The sequence below is a fragment of the Mustelus asterias genome, unplaced genomic scaffold (assembly GCF_964213995.1).
Source record: "Mustelus asterias unplaced genomic scaffold, sMusAst1.hap1.1 HAP1_SCAFFOLD_657, whole genome shotgun sequence".
Classification (NCBI taxonomy): domain Eukaryota; kingdom Metazoa; phylum Chordata; class Chondrichthyes; order Carcharhiniformes; family Triakidae; genus Mustelus; species Mustelus asterias.
Window position 1 is genome coordinate 106,823 of NW_027590606.1, and position 13,685 is coordinate 120,507.

General features: G+C 49.7%; 1 protein-coding gene across 2 annotated transcripts in view; it reads right to left on the bottom strand.

The window, feature by feature from the left end:
• The window catches only part of LOC144487235 (X-ray repair cross-complementing protein 6-like), a 68,841-nt gene that overhangs the window by 2,950 nt on the left and 52,206 nt on the right, over window positions 1-13,685 (bottom strand). The window contains exons 10-13 of one of the 2 annotated variants that reach the window (XM_078205309.1): window positions 11,467-11,613; window positions 7,599-7,760; window positions 4,134-4,263; window positions 3,658-3,758 (exon numbers count right to left, since the gene is read on the bottom strand). In XM_078205309.1, the coding sequence (XP_078061435.1) occupies window positions 3,658-3,758; window positions 4,134-4,263; window positions 7,599-7,760; window positions 11,467-11,613 (540 nt within the window). The remainder of the gene's footprint in view (window positions 1-3,657; window positions 3,759-4,133; window positions 4,264-7,598; window positions 7,761-11,466; window positions 11,614-13,685) is intronic. The other variant, XM_078205310.1, reaches the window with a different exon arrangement.

Here is a 13,685-nt window from a genome sequence, read left to right on the forward strand (position 1 = left end):
GACTGATAATCTTTAATTGCTGCTCTTTGAAATTTGATATTCTTGCATCTGTCCTGTATAATAAAACAGCTATTTGTTCCCTGGATTATCTACAGTGGTCCACCCCAGAACCCTGAGGCCGAAAGCAGTCAACAGAATTGTTTGGAATCTCTGAGGAGCAAGTTGGGGACCTACCAGCCACCAGAACAAGGAGCTGAACCTCCACAGTTGTGTGATGTTAAATAAAGGTTGGAAGGTTGCTTTGCCAAAAATCAATGGGCAGGATCCCCATAAAACCTTTCCTCAGGAAATAACTAACAGGGAGGAACGATAAAGTGAATTCTGGAGGGCTGTGGCATACCTCACGGGCTGGTTTCTACAGAAGTGAATGCACCTTCAATATTCTTGCCACGTAAAGGGGAATTCTTGGGCAGGGAGCACAAAGATGAACTGAGTTCACAGGCATGAGGAATGATAAACTGCGGTGTTGAGTTAATAGTGCTTGCTTTGTTTAACTCTAAAATACAATAAAGTTTGTTTTTATTTGAAAAAGTTGAAATCTAGTGACGTAGTTCTGTCAGGTAATTATGGTCAGTTAATTCTCTATAAATGTTCCTAACAGGGTTGTAATAAATTACAGCGGCCACTACACTTCACTGACTGTAGTGTTTTACAATGTCCTGAGGAAAGGCACTAAAGAAACGCAATTCTTTGTTTCTTTTGGCGACCAGCTGGTTCAGTTCTGAGAGAATTGAGCAGAGATTTCCGTGTCTGTGTGGCTCACTTGTATCCCACGCGGCGCATTTACTGACACAACGTTTAATTTGCTCCCCTTGCCGCAGTACTCACTGAGCTTCCTCTTCTGTTGGCTCTTTTCACCTAGGTTATAGCCCGGGGGATAAACCAGCTCCAGGCCCCTATTACGCTCCTCTATCAAAGTCATTTATTTGCACCTCTCCAGCTTCCTCTCTCCCCCCCAGCTTCTCACCCCACGTTCACTCCAGCCCCCCCGCCCCCCCCCCCCCCCCCCCCCCCCCACCCACTGCCACGGCTCTCCCTCTCCAACCCCCCTTCTCCACCTCTCTACCTTTCCTCCTCCCCCCCAGCACCCATCTCCCCTCTGGCTCCCCTTCTCCCCCCGGTTCCCCCTCTCTGCCCCCCAGCTCCCCCTCTCTGCCCCCCAGCTCTCCCTCTCTGCCCCCCAGCTCCCCCTCTCTGCCCCCCAGCTCCCCCTCTCTGCCCCCCAGCTCCCCTTCTCTGCCCCCCAGCTCCCCCTCTCTGCCCCCCAGCTCCCCCTCTCTGCCCCCCAGCTCCCCATCTCTGCCCCCCAGCTCCCCCTCTCTGCCCCCCAGCTCCCCCTCTCTGCCCCCCAGCTCCCCCTCTCTGCCCCCCCAGCTCAGAATCACAGAATCCTCTTCGGCCCACCAAATCTGCACTGATGCATGAAAGGCCCTGACCTGCCCACCTAATCCCATTTACCAGCACTTGGCCCATAGCCCTGAATGTTATGACGTGCCAAGTACTCATCCAGGTACTTTTTAAAGGATGTGAGGCATCCCGCCTCCACCACCCCCCCAGGCAGCGCATTCCAGACCCTCACCACCCTCTGGGGAAAAAACCTTTTCCTCAAATCCCCCCTAAACCTCCCACCCCTCACTTTTAACTTGTGTCCCCTCGTAACTGACCCTTCAACTCAGGGCAACAGCTGCTCCCTATCCACCCTGTCCATGTCCCTCATAATCTTGAACACCTCAATCAGGTCGCCCCTCAGTCTTCTCCGCTCCAGAGAAAACAACGCAAGCCAATCCAACCTCTCTTCATAACTTAAACACTCCGTCCCAGGCAGCATCCTGGTGAATCTCCTCTGCACCCCCTCCAGTGCGATCACATCCTTCCTATAATGTGGTGACCAGAACTGCACACAGTGCTCCAGCTGTGACCTCACCAAAGTTCTATACAACTCCATCATGACCTCTCTGCTTTGTAATCTATACCCCGATTGATAAAGGCGAGTGTGCCATATGCCTTTTTCACCACCCTATTAACCTGCCTTTCCGCCTTCAGAGATCTATGGACAAACACGCCAAGGTCCCTTTGTTCTTCGGAACTTCCCAGTGTCAGACCTTTCACAGTATACTTCCACCCTCTCCCCACCCCCAATTCTCCCTCCCCCCAAGCTCCCCCTCTCTCCCCCAGCTCCCCCTTTCTCCCCCCAGCTCCCCCTCTCCCCTCAGCTCCCCCTCTCTCCCCCCAGCTCCCCTCTCTCCCCCCAGCTCCCCTCTGCCCCCAGCTCCCCCTCTTTCCCTTCTCTCCCCCCCAGCTCCCCCTCGCCCCCCAGCTCCCCCTCTCTCCCCCCCAGCTCCCCCTCTCCCCCCAGCTCCTCTCTCTCCCCTCAGCTCCCCTCTCTCCCCCCCAGCTCCCCTCTCTCCCCCGCAGCTCCCCCTCAGCTCCCCCTCTTCCCCCCCAGCTCCCCCTCGTCCCCCCCAGCTTCCCCTCATCCCCCCAGCTTCCCCTCACCCGCAGCTCCCTCTCTCTCCCCAGCTCCCCCTCAGCTCCCCTACTCCCCCCAGCTGCCCTTCTCCAACACCCCCAGCTCCCCCTCCCCGCCAGCTCTCCCTTTCCCCGCCAGCTCCCCCTCCCTCCCGCCAGCTGCCCCTCCCTCCCCCCAGCTCCCCCTCTCTCCCCACTATCTGCTCCTTTCCCCAGCTCTGTCCCCTCTCCCCCCAGCTCTGCCCCCCCTCCCCTGAGCTCTGTCCCCTCTCCCCCCTGCTCTGCCTCCTCTTCCCCTGAGCTCTGCACCCCTCCCATCCCACCCCGTCCGAGCTCGCTCTTATTAACAGTGGAGGAATAATACATTAGCTGGTCTTTTTCCTTCAGCAAGTTTATTCTACATACAGCTCAGTACAGATACAAGCTCCTCTGATTCCCCCACAGTATCTGTTCCCCCTGTGTCCATTTATACTCTTTCAGAGGTTGAGTCAATAACCATCGCCTGTCTTTAATAAGGCAATTACTGTAATTGCCACAGTATGCATTTGCTGATACACTGACTCTCCTCTCTGCATCCCCCAGCTCCCCCACCCTAACCCCCCCCCACTTTGCCATATTTCTCCCCTCTTCATGCCCCCAGCAACCCCTCTCTGCCCCCCAGGGGGCATTACAACTGGATTCAACAATTACCCAATATTCATACCTGCCCCGGGGCCCTGAATCCAATGGGAAATATTCCCGATATACTGCTCTGTTACAGACTACGTGTGAAAGCTGGGCTTTTTTAGTCTTTACAATCACTATCTTTTCATAATCACTATCATTCCTTATCATAATCAAGGACCCCACACACCTCGGACATTCTCTCTTCCACCTTCTTCTGTCGGGGAAAAGGTCTGAGGTCACGTACCAACCGACTCAAGAACAGCTTCTTCCCTGCTGCTGTCAGACTTTTGAACGGACCGACCTCGCATTAAGTTGATCTTTCTCGACACCCTAGCTATGACTGTAACACTACATTCTGCACTCTCTCCTTTCCTTCTCTATGAACGGTATGCCTTGTCTGTATAGTGCGCAAGAAACAATACTTTTCACTGTATGTTAATACATGTGACAATAATAAATCAAATCAAATTAATTCCTTTTGCTGCTGGGCAGTGGGTACGAGCTGTACAGCAGGATACTCACGTGTCAAATCTTCAACTTCTTCCGGTTCCTTCAAATCGAGGGCCAGTGCCTCCAGATTACGGAAATGCCGCTGAATAACCGGATTCTCAAAGCTCTCAGGCCTAATCCAGAGGGATAGAAATGGTCACCATTTTATTTTAAGGAGAATTTGCAGAAATTTCCTGTTCATCTGCACTGGGGAAATCATAGAAATCCTACAGTGCAGGAGGAGGCCATTCAGCCCATCGAGTCTGCACCGACAACAATCCCACCCCAGGTCCTATCCCCGTAACCCAATGTATTTACCCCGCTAGTCCCTCTAATCTACACATCTGGGTCACTGAGGGGCAATTTAGCACGGCCAATCCTGCACACCTTTCAGACTGTGGGAGGAACCCGGAGGAAACCCATGCAGACACGGGGAGAACGTGCAGACTCTCCGCACAGACAGTGATCCTCTAATGGCGCAGAAAGTATCGCTGGAACCTCCGACTGACCTGTATTTAAACCGGAGCTTCTGCACCACTGATTTCATCTTCTCGATCTGATCCTCGCTGGCCACTCGCTTCTCCATAAAGCCGATCTTCCTGACATCGTCGGCGTAAGGCAAATAAATCAGGTGGAATCCTGATGGGAAAACGACGGAAAGGTTTTGTTTGTACCAGGAATCGGTGAGCATTTCACACGTCCACTCTGCCCGACTCAGGAGTTGCGTTTGATGGGATGACCTGGGATGAACATTCGCGTTTTTGCAGAAATCAGGTCAAAGCTACGACTAGTAAAGTTTTAAAGTTTCAAAGTTTATTTTATTAGTGTCACAAGTAGGTTTACATTAACACTGCAATGAAGTTACTGTGTAAATCCCCGAGTCGCCACACTCCTGTTCGGGTACACTGAGGGAGAATTTAGCATGGCCAATCCACCCTAACTCACACGTCTTTCAGACTGTGGGAGGAAACCGGAGCACCCGGAGGAAACCCACGCAGACACGGGGAGAACGTGCAGACTCCACACAGACAGTGACCCAAGCTGGAAATTGACCCAGGTCCCTGGGTGCGTGTGTGAGTGGGGATTGCAGCTCTGTGGGGTGGATTCTTTGTGTAATTTAATGCTTTTCAGACGTGACAGAAAACTGCGGTCCCCACATCCCTCGGAGGTGGATGTTAACGACCCTGTTTTGAAGAGCAGCAGGGGAGTTTTCCCTGGTGTCTCGGCCAGTATTCATCCCTCAATCAACATCGCTTAAAAAACTCTGCCTATCGTCAGGTTACTGTTCCCAGGGAGGAAACCACAAGTGAAGACCCACGTCTAAAATCACTGCACTGCCAATGTAATGCAGGGCTACAGCGATGGTAAATGATTCATTGAATTACACTGCATAGAATCCATTCAGCCCATCATAAGACCATAAGACCATAAGACATAGGAGCGGAAGTAAGGCCATTCGGCCCATCGAGTCCACTCCACCATTCAATCATGGTTGATTTCAACTCCATTTACCCGCTCTCTCCCCATAGCCCTTAATTCCTCGAGAAATCAAGAATTTATCAATTTCTGTCTTGAAGACGCTCAACGTCTCGGCCTCCACAGCCCTCTGTGGCAATGAATTCCACAGACCCACCACTCTCTGGCTGAAGAAATTTCTCCTCATCTCTGTTCTAAAGTGACTCCCTTTTATTCTAAGGCTGTGCCCCCGCGTCCTAGTCTCCCCTGTTAATGGAAACAACTTCCCTACGTCCATCCTATCTAAGCCGTTCATTATCTTGTAAGTTTCTATCAGATCTCCCCTCAACCTCCTAAACTCCAATGAATATAATCCCACGATCCTCAGACGTTCATCGTATGTCAGGCCTACCATTCCTGGGATCATCCGTGTGAATCTCCGCTGGACCCGCTCCAGTGCCAGTATGTCCTTCCTGAGGTGTGGGGCCCAAAATTGCTCACAGTACTCCAAATGGGGCCTAACCAGTGCTTTATAAAGCCTCAGAAGTACATCCCTGCTTTTGTATTCCAAGCCTCTTGAGATAAATGACAACATTACATTTGCTTTCTTAATTACGGACTCAACCTGCAAGTTTACCTTTAGAGAATCCTGGACTAGGACTCCCAAGTCCCTTTGCACTTTAGCATTATGAATTTTGTCACCGTTTAGAAAATAGTCCATGCCTCTATTCTTTTTTCCAAAGTGCACGACCTCGCACTTGCCCACGTTGAATTTCATCAGCCACTTCTTGGACCACTCTCCTAAACTGTCTAAATCTTTCTGCAGCCTCCCCACCTCCTCAATACTACCTGCCCCTCCACCTATCTTTGTATCATCGGCAAACTTGGCCAGAATGCCCCCAGTCCCGTCATCTAGATCGTTAATATATAATGGCTATACTGGCTCTTTGAAAGAGCTTATCCAATGCGTCTCAAGAGCCTTCTCTTTCCCCCAGCCCTGCAATCTTTTCTCCTTTATAGATTGGATCAATTTCCTCTCAGCAGTTATTATGTAATCTTCAATTTTCATCCACCCACTGTAACATGTATCCGCTGTAACTCTGAACTATAGAAATCTGAAGTTAGTTCATCTGAGTCCAAGCCCAGGCTGTGGTGCTATCTTTCTCTTATGTTGATCTTTCTCTACACCCCGAGCTGTGACTGTAACACTACGTTCTGCACTCTCTCCTTTCCTTCTCTATGAACGGTATGTTTTGTCTGCATAGCACGCAAGAAACAATACTTTTTACTGTATACTAATAAACATGACAATAATAAATCAAATCAAATATCTGGTTTCAGTTCCTCTCTGCATTGGAGCTGCACACAATCAGCCAGGCTCCACTGTGTGCATATATGTGTGTGTACGTGCGGTGCGCGCGTGTACGTGTGGTGTGCGTGCGTACGTGTGGTGTGCGCGTGTACGTGCGGTGCGCGCGTGTACGTGTGGTGCGCGCGCATACATGCGGTGTGCGCGCGTACGTGTGGTGTGCGCGTGTACGTGCAGTGCGGGCGCGTACGTGCGTTGAGCGCGCATACGTGCGGTGCGCGCGCGTACGTGTGGTGCGCGCGCGTACGTGTGGTGCGTACGTGTGGTGCGTGCGTGTACGTGTGGTGCGTGCGTGTACGTGTAGTGCGTGCGTACGTGTGGTGCGTGCGTGTACGTGTGGTGCGTGCGTACGTGTGCTGCGTGCGTCTACGTGTGTACATGTGGTGCGTGCATGTACATGTGGTGTCTGTGTACATGTGGTGCGTGTGTGTACCTGAGATGTGTGTAAATGTGTGCTATGTGTGTACGTGTGGTGTGTGTACGTGTGGTGTGTGTACGTGTGGTGTGTGTGCACATGTGGTGTGTGTATACACGTGGTATGTGGTGTGTGTGTGTGTGTGTGGGGAAGGTGAGTGGGGGTAGGATAGGCAACAGCTACGATGCCCTCCATAGACAAATAGTGTGTGAATAATTATCATATGTGGCCACGCAGAACAAAGAACAATACAGCACAGGAACAGGCCCTTCGGCCCTCCAAGCCCATGCCGCTCCCTGGTCCAAACTAGACCATTCTTTTGTATCCCTCCATTCCCACTCCGTTCATCTGGCTATCTAGATAAGTCTTAAACGTTCCCAGTGTGTCCGCCTCCACCACCTTGCCTGGCAGCGCATTCCAGGCCCCCACCACCCTCTGTGTAAAATATGTCCTTCTGACATCTGTGTTAAACCTCCCCCCCTTCACCTTGAAACTATGACCCCTCGTGAACGTCACCACCGACCTGGGGAAAAGCTTCCCACCGTTCACCCTATCTATGCCTTTCATAATTTTATACACCTCTATTAAGTCTCCCCTCATCCTCCGTCTTTCCAGGGAGAAAAGGTGCCGGAGATTCTGTGGCACTGGTGTGACCATAACTCAGTCAGAAAGGAGAGACAAATCAAGTGTACTCACCCAGTCAGTGAGCAATCCGAGAGAGACAGTGTCACTGACCTGGAGGGATGGTCTGCACTTTCTGATCATCCAGCGCCTCCTCCTGTGGGACCAACGCCACAAATCGGGGTGCGGTGTTCCTCCGGGGAGTGTAGCGGCAAACAGCATACACGTCCTTCTCCAGGCACTTGGTGAGCAGTGCGCTGAATAAAGTGGTGCTTCCTGTTGGGAATGTGAAACATAAACACAGCTCAGAACAATAAGCACCTGGCACCAGGGCTGGCCCAAAGGCTGCTGGAAAGGACCAGGGGGGCTGACCTCTCTGAGCTGCTTAGCAAGTGGCGACGATAAAGTCAAATTGTTACTTCATCCCCTATAACACGATAGAATTCTTCATCAAGGTGGACAGTGAGGGAGTTGATTTTGAGACTAGGGTCCTGAATCTTAATAAAGGAAACTACGATGAATATGAGGCACAAGTTGGCTTTGATAGATTGGGAAATGTTATTTAAGGGGACGATGGTGGATCGGCAACGGCAAACATTCAAAGAATGATTATTTAATCCAGTCTGGCACAAAAATAAAACTGGAAAGGTGGCCAAACCAAGGCTTACAAGGGAAATTAGAGATAGTTAAAGGTCCAAGGGAGAGGCATACAAATGATCCAGAAAAACTATAGACCTGAGGATTGGGACAGTTTATAATTCAGCAAAGGGACTAATTAATAAGGGGAAAATGGAGTACGAGAGTAAGCTTGCGGGGAACATAAACTTTGACCGTAAAAGTTTCGAAACATAGAATCCCTACAGTACAGAAAGAGGCCATTCGGCCCATCGAGTCTGCACCGACCACAATCCCACCCAGGCCCTACCCCCATATCCCTACATATATACCCACTTATCCCTCTAACCGACACATCTCAGGACACTAAGGGGCAGTTTTTAGCATGGCCAATCAACCTAACCCGCACATCTTTGGACTGTGGGAGGAAACCGGAGCACCCGGAGGAAACCCACGCAGACACGAGGAGAATGTGCAGACTCCACACAGACAGTGACCCAAGCCGGGAATCAAATCCAGGCCCCTGGAGCTGTGAAGCAGCAGTGTTAACCACTGTGCTACCGTGCCATCCAACTTCTATTAGGTGTGTGAGGTGAAAAAGATTGTTAACGGCAAACTAGGTCCTTTACAGTCAGAAACAGGGGAATTTATAATGTGGAACAAAGAAATGGCTGACCAGCTAAATACATACTCTGGTTCTGTCTTCACAAAGGAGGACACAAATAACGTACCAGAAAAGTTGGGGAACACAGGGTCCAGGGAGAGGGAGGAACTGAAGGAAATTAATATTAGTAGAAAAATGGTGTTGGGGAAATTGAGATTGAAGGCTGATAAATCCCCAGGGCCCGATAATCTACACCCCGGAGTACTTAAGGAAATGGTCTGAGAAATAGTGGGTATATTGGTATTCATCTTCCAAGGTTCTATAGCCTTTGGGACAGTTCCTATGGATTGGAGGGTAGCTAATGTAACCCCACTATTTAAAAAGGGAGGCAGAGAGAGAACAGGGAATTATAGACCAGTCAGCCTGACGTCGGTAGTGGGGGAGGATTTAATAGCAGAGCACTTGGTAAACAGCGGCTGGACAGGACAGAGTCAGATGGATTTACACGAGGGGAATCATGCTTGACAAATCTACTGGAATTCTTCAAGGATGTAACTAGTAGAGTTGATGAGGGGCAGCCAGTGGATGTGGTTTATTTGGACTTTCAGATAAGGTCCCACATAAGAGATCAGTGTGTAAAATTAAAGTGCATGGGATTGGGTAGTGTATTGAGATAGATAGAAAACTGGTTGGCAGGCAGGAAACAAAGAGTAGGAAATAAACAAGGTCTTTTTCCAAATGGCAGGCAGTGATTAGTGGGGTACCGCTGGGATCAGTGCTGGGGCCCCAGCTATTCACTACATATAAATTAATGATTTAGACAAGAGAACAAAATGTAATATCTCCAAATCTGCAGATCTAAAAAGGAAAGATAGGAAAGGTAGGATTCGAGAGCCGTGGATAACCAGGGAAATTGAGGATCTGATTAAAATGAAAAGGGAGGCGTACGTTAAGTCCAGGCAACTGAAAACAGATGGAGCTCTGGAGGAATACAGAGAGAGTAGGAAAGAACTCAAACGGGGAGTTAGAAGGGCAAAAAGAGGTCACGAGATGTTCTTGGCAGGCAGGATTAAGGAGAATCCTAAGGCATTCTATTCATACGTTAGGAACAAAAGAGTTGTCAGGGAGAAAATCGGACCACTCAGGGACAAAGGAGGGGAATTATGCTTAGAACCCAAGGGAATAGGGGAGATCCTAAATGAATACTTTGCATCGGTATTCACGAAGGAGAGGGGCGTGTTAACCGGGAGTGTCTCGGAGGGAGGTGTTGACCCGTTAGAGAAAATCTCCATTACAAGAGAGGAAGTGTTAGGTTTTTTAGGGAACATTAAAACTGACAAAGCCCCAGGGCCTGATGGCATCTATCCTCGACTGCTCAGGGAGACGAGAGATGAAATTGCTGGGCCTCTGATGGAAATCTTTGTCGCTTCTTTGGACACGGGTGAGGTCCCTGAGGATTGGAGGATAGTGAATGTGGTCCCGTTGTTTAAGAAGGGTAGCAGGGATAACCCAGGAAATTATAGGCCGGTGAGCTTGACGTCCGTGGTAGGGAAGTTGTTGGAGAGGATTCTTAGAGACAGGATGTATGTGCATTTAGAACGGAACAATCTCATTCGTGACAGACAGCATGGTTTTGTAAGAGGGAGGTCGTGCCTTACAAATTTGGTGGAGTTTTTTGAGGAAGTGACAAAAACGGTTGATGAAGGAAGGGCCGTGGATGTCGTCTATATGGATTTCAGTAAGGCATTTGACAAAGTCCCACATGGCAGGTTGGTTAAGAAGGTTAAGGCTCATGGGATACAAGGAGAAGTGGCTAGATGGGTGGAGAACTGGCTTGGCCATAGGAGACAGAGGGTAGTGGTCGAAGGGTCTTTTTCTGGCTGGAGGTCTGTGACCAGTGGTGTTCCGCAGGGCTCTGTACTGGGACCTCTGCTATTTGTGATATATATAAATGATTTGGAAGAAGGTGTAACTGGTGTAATCAGCAGGTTTGCGGATGACACGAAGATGGCTGGACTTGCGGATAGCGAAGAGCATTGTCGGGCAATACAGCAGGATATAGATAGGCTGGAAAATTGGGCGGAGAGGTGGCAGATGGAGTTTAATCCGGATGAATGCGAAGTGATGCATTTTGGAAGAAATAATGTAGGGAGGAGTTATACAATAAATGGCAGAGTCATCAGGAGTATAGAAACACAGAGGGACCTAGGTGTGCAAGTCCACAAATCCTTGAAGGTAGCAACACAGGTGGAGAAGGTGGTGAAGAAGGCATATGGTATGCTTGCCTTTATAGGACGGGGTAGAGAGTATAAAAGCTGGAGTCTGATGATGCAGCTGTATAGAACGCTGGTTAGGCCACATTTGGAGTACTGCGTCCAGTTCTGGTCGCCGCACTACCAGAAGGACGTGGAGGCGTTAGAGAGAGTGCAGAGAAGGTTTACCAGGATGTTGCCTGGTATGGAGGGTCTTAGCTATGAGGAGAGATTGGGTAGACTGGGGTTGTACTCCTTGGAAAGACGGAGAATGAGGGGAGATCTAATAGAGGTGTACAAGATTATGAAGGGTATAGATAGGGTGAACAGTGGGAAGCTTTTTCCCAGGTCGGAGGTGACGATCACAAGGGGTCACGGGCTCAAGCTGAGAGGGGCGAAGTATAACTCGGATATCAGAGGGACGTTTTTTACACAGAGGGTGGTGGGGGCCTGGAATGCGCTGCCAAGTAGGGTGGTGGAGGCAGGCACGCTGACATCGTTTAAGACTTACCTGGATAGTCACATGAGCAGCCTGGGAATGGAGGGATACAAACGATTGGTCTAGTTGGACCAAGGAGCGGCGCAGGCTTGGAGGGCCGAAGGGCCTGTTTCCTGTGCTGTACTGTTCTTTGTTCATTATGACACAAAGCTGGGTGAGCTGTGAGGAAGATGGAGAGATGCTTCAGTGTGATGTGAACAAGTTGAGTGAGTGGGCAAATGAACAGCAGATGCAGTATAATTTGGAGAAATGTGAGGTTACAAAGAACAAAGAACAATACAGCACAGGAACAGGCCCTTCGGCCCTCCAAGCCCGTGCCGCTCCCTGGTCCAAACTAGACCATTCTTTTGTATCCCTCCATTCCCACTCCGTTCATATGGCTGTCTAGATAAGTCTTAAACGTTCCCAGTGTGTCCGCCTCCACCACCTTGCCTGGCAGCGCATTCCAGGCCCCCACCACCCTCTGTGTAAAATATGTCCGTCTGATATCCGTGTTAAACCTCCCCCCCTTCACCTTGAACCTATGACCCCTCGTGAACGTCACCACCGACCTGGGGAAAAGCTTCCCACCGTTCACCCTATCTATGCCTTTCATAATTTTATACACCTCTATTAAGTCTCCCCTCATCCTCCGTCTTTCCAGGGAGAACAACCCCAGTTTAACCAATCTCTCCTCATAACTAAGCCCCTCCATACCAGGTAACATCCTGGTAAACCTCCTCTGTACTCTCTCCAAAGCCTCCATGTCCTTCTGGTAGTGTGGCGACCAGAACTGGACGCAGTATTCCAGATGCGGTCGAACCAACGTTCTATACATCTGCAACATCAGACCCCAACTTTTATACTCTATGCCCCGTCCTATAAAGGCAAGCATGCCATGTGCCTTCTTCACCACCTTCTCCACCTGTGACGTCACTTTCAAGGATCTGTGGACTTGCACACCCAGGTCCCTCTGCGTATCTACACCCTTTATGGTTCTGCCATTTATCATATAGCTCCTCCCTACATTATTTCTACCAAAATGCATCACTTCGCATTCATCAGGATTGAACTCCATCTGCCATTTCTTTGCCCAAATTTCCAGCCTATCTATATCCTTCTGTAGCTTCTGACAATGCTCCTCACTATCTGCAAGTCCTGCCAATTTTGTGTCGTCCGCAAACTTACTGATCACCCCAGTTACACCTTCTTCCAGATCGTTTATATAAATCACAAACAGCAGAGGTCCCAATACAGAGCCCTGCGGAACACCACTAGTCACAGGCCTCCAGCCGGAAAAAGACCCTTCCACTACCACCCTCTGTCTTCTGTGACCAAGCCAGTTCTCCAGCCATCTCGCCACCTCCCGCTTTATCCCATGAGATCCAACCTTTTTCACCAGCCTACCATGAGGGACTTTGTCAAACGCTTTACTAAAGTCCATATAGACGACATCCACTGCCCTTCCCTCGTCAACCATTTTGGTCACTTCTTCAAAAAACTCCACCAGGTTAGTGAGGCATGACCTCCCTCTCACAAAACCATGCTGACTATCGTTAATGAGTTTATTCCTTTCTAAATGCGCATACATCCTATCTCTAAGAATCTTCTCCAACAACTTCCCCACCACGGACGTCAAGCTCACCGGCCTATAATTACCCGGGTTATCCTTCCTACCCTTCTTAAATAACGGGACCACATTAGCTATCCTCCAATCCTCTGGGACCTCACCTGCGTCCAGTGACGAGACAAAGATTTGCGTCAGAGGCCCAGCGATTTCATCTCTCGTCTCCCTGAGCAGCCTTGGATAGATTCCATCAGGCCCTGGGGATTTGTCAGTCTTTAAATTCTCTAACAAACCTAACACTTCCTCCTTTGTAATGGAGATTTTCTCCAACGGTTCAACACTCCCCTCCGAGACACTCCCAGTCAACACATCCCTCTCCTTTGTGAATACTGATGCAAAGTATTCATTTAGGATCTCCCCTACTTCTTTGGGTTCCAAGCATAATTCCCCACTTTTGTCCCTGAGAGGTCCGATTTTTTCCCTGACAACACTTTGGTTATCCACTTTGGTAGCAAAAACGGAAGGCAGATTACTATCTGAAAGGCCATAAATTAGGAAAAAGGAATGTGAAATGAGACCTGGGTGTCCTCATGCACCAGTCGCTGAAGTTAAGCATGCAGGTGCAGCAGGCGGTGAAAAAGGCAAATGGAATGTTGGCCTTCATAGCGAGAGGATTTGAGTACGG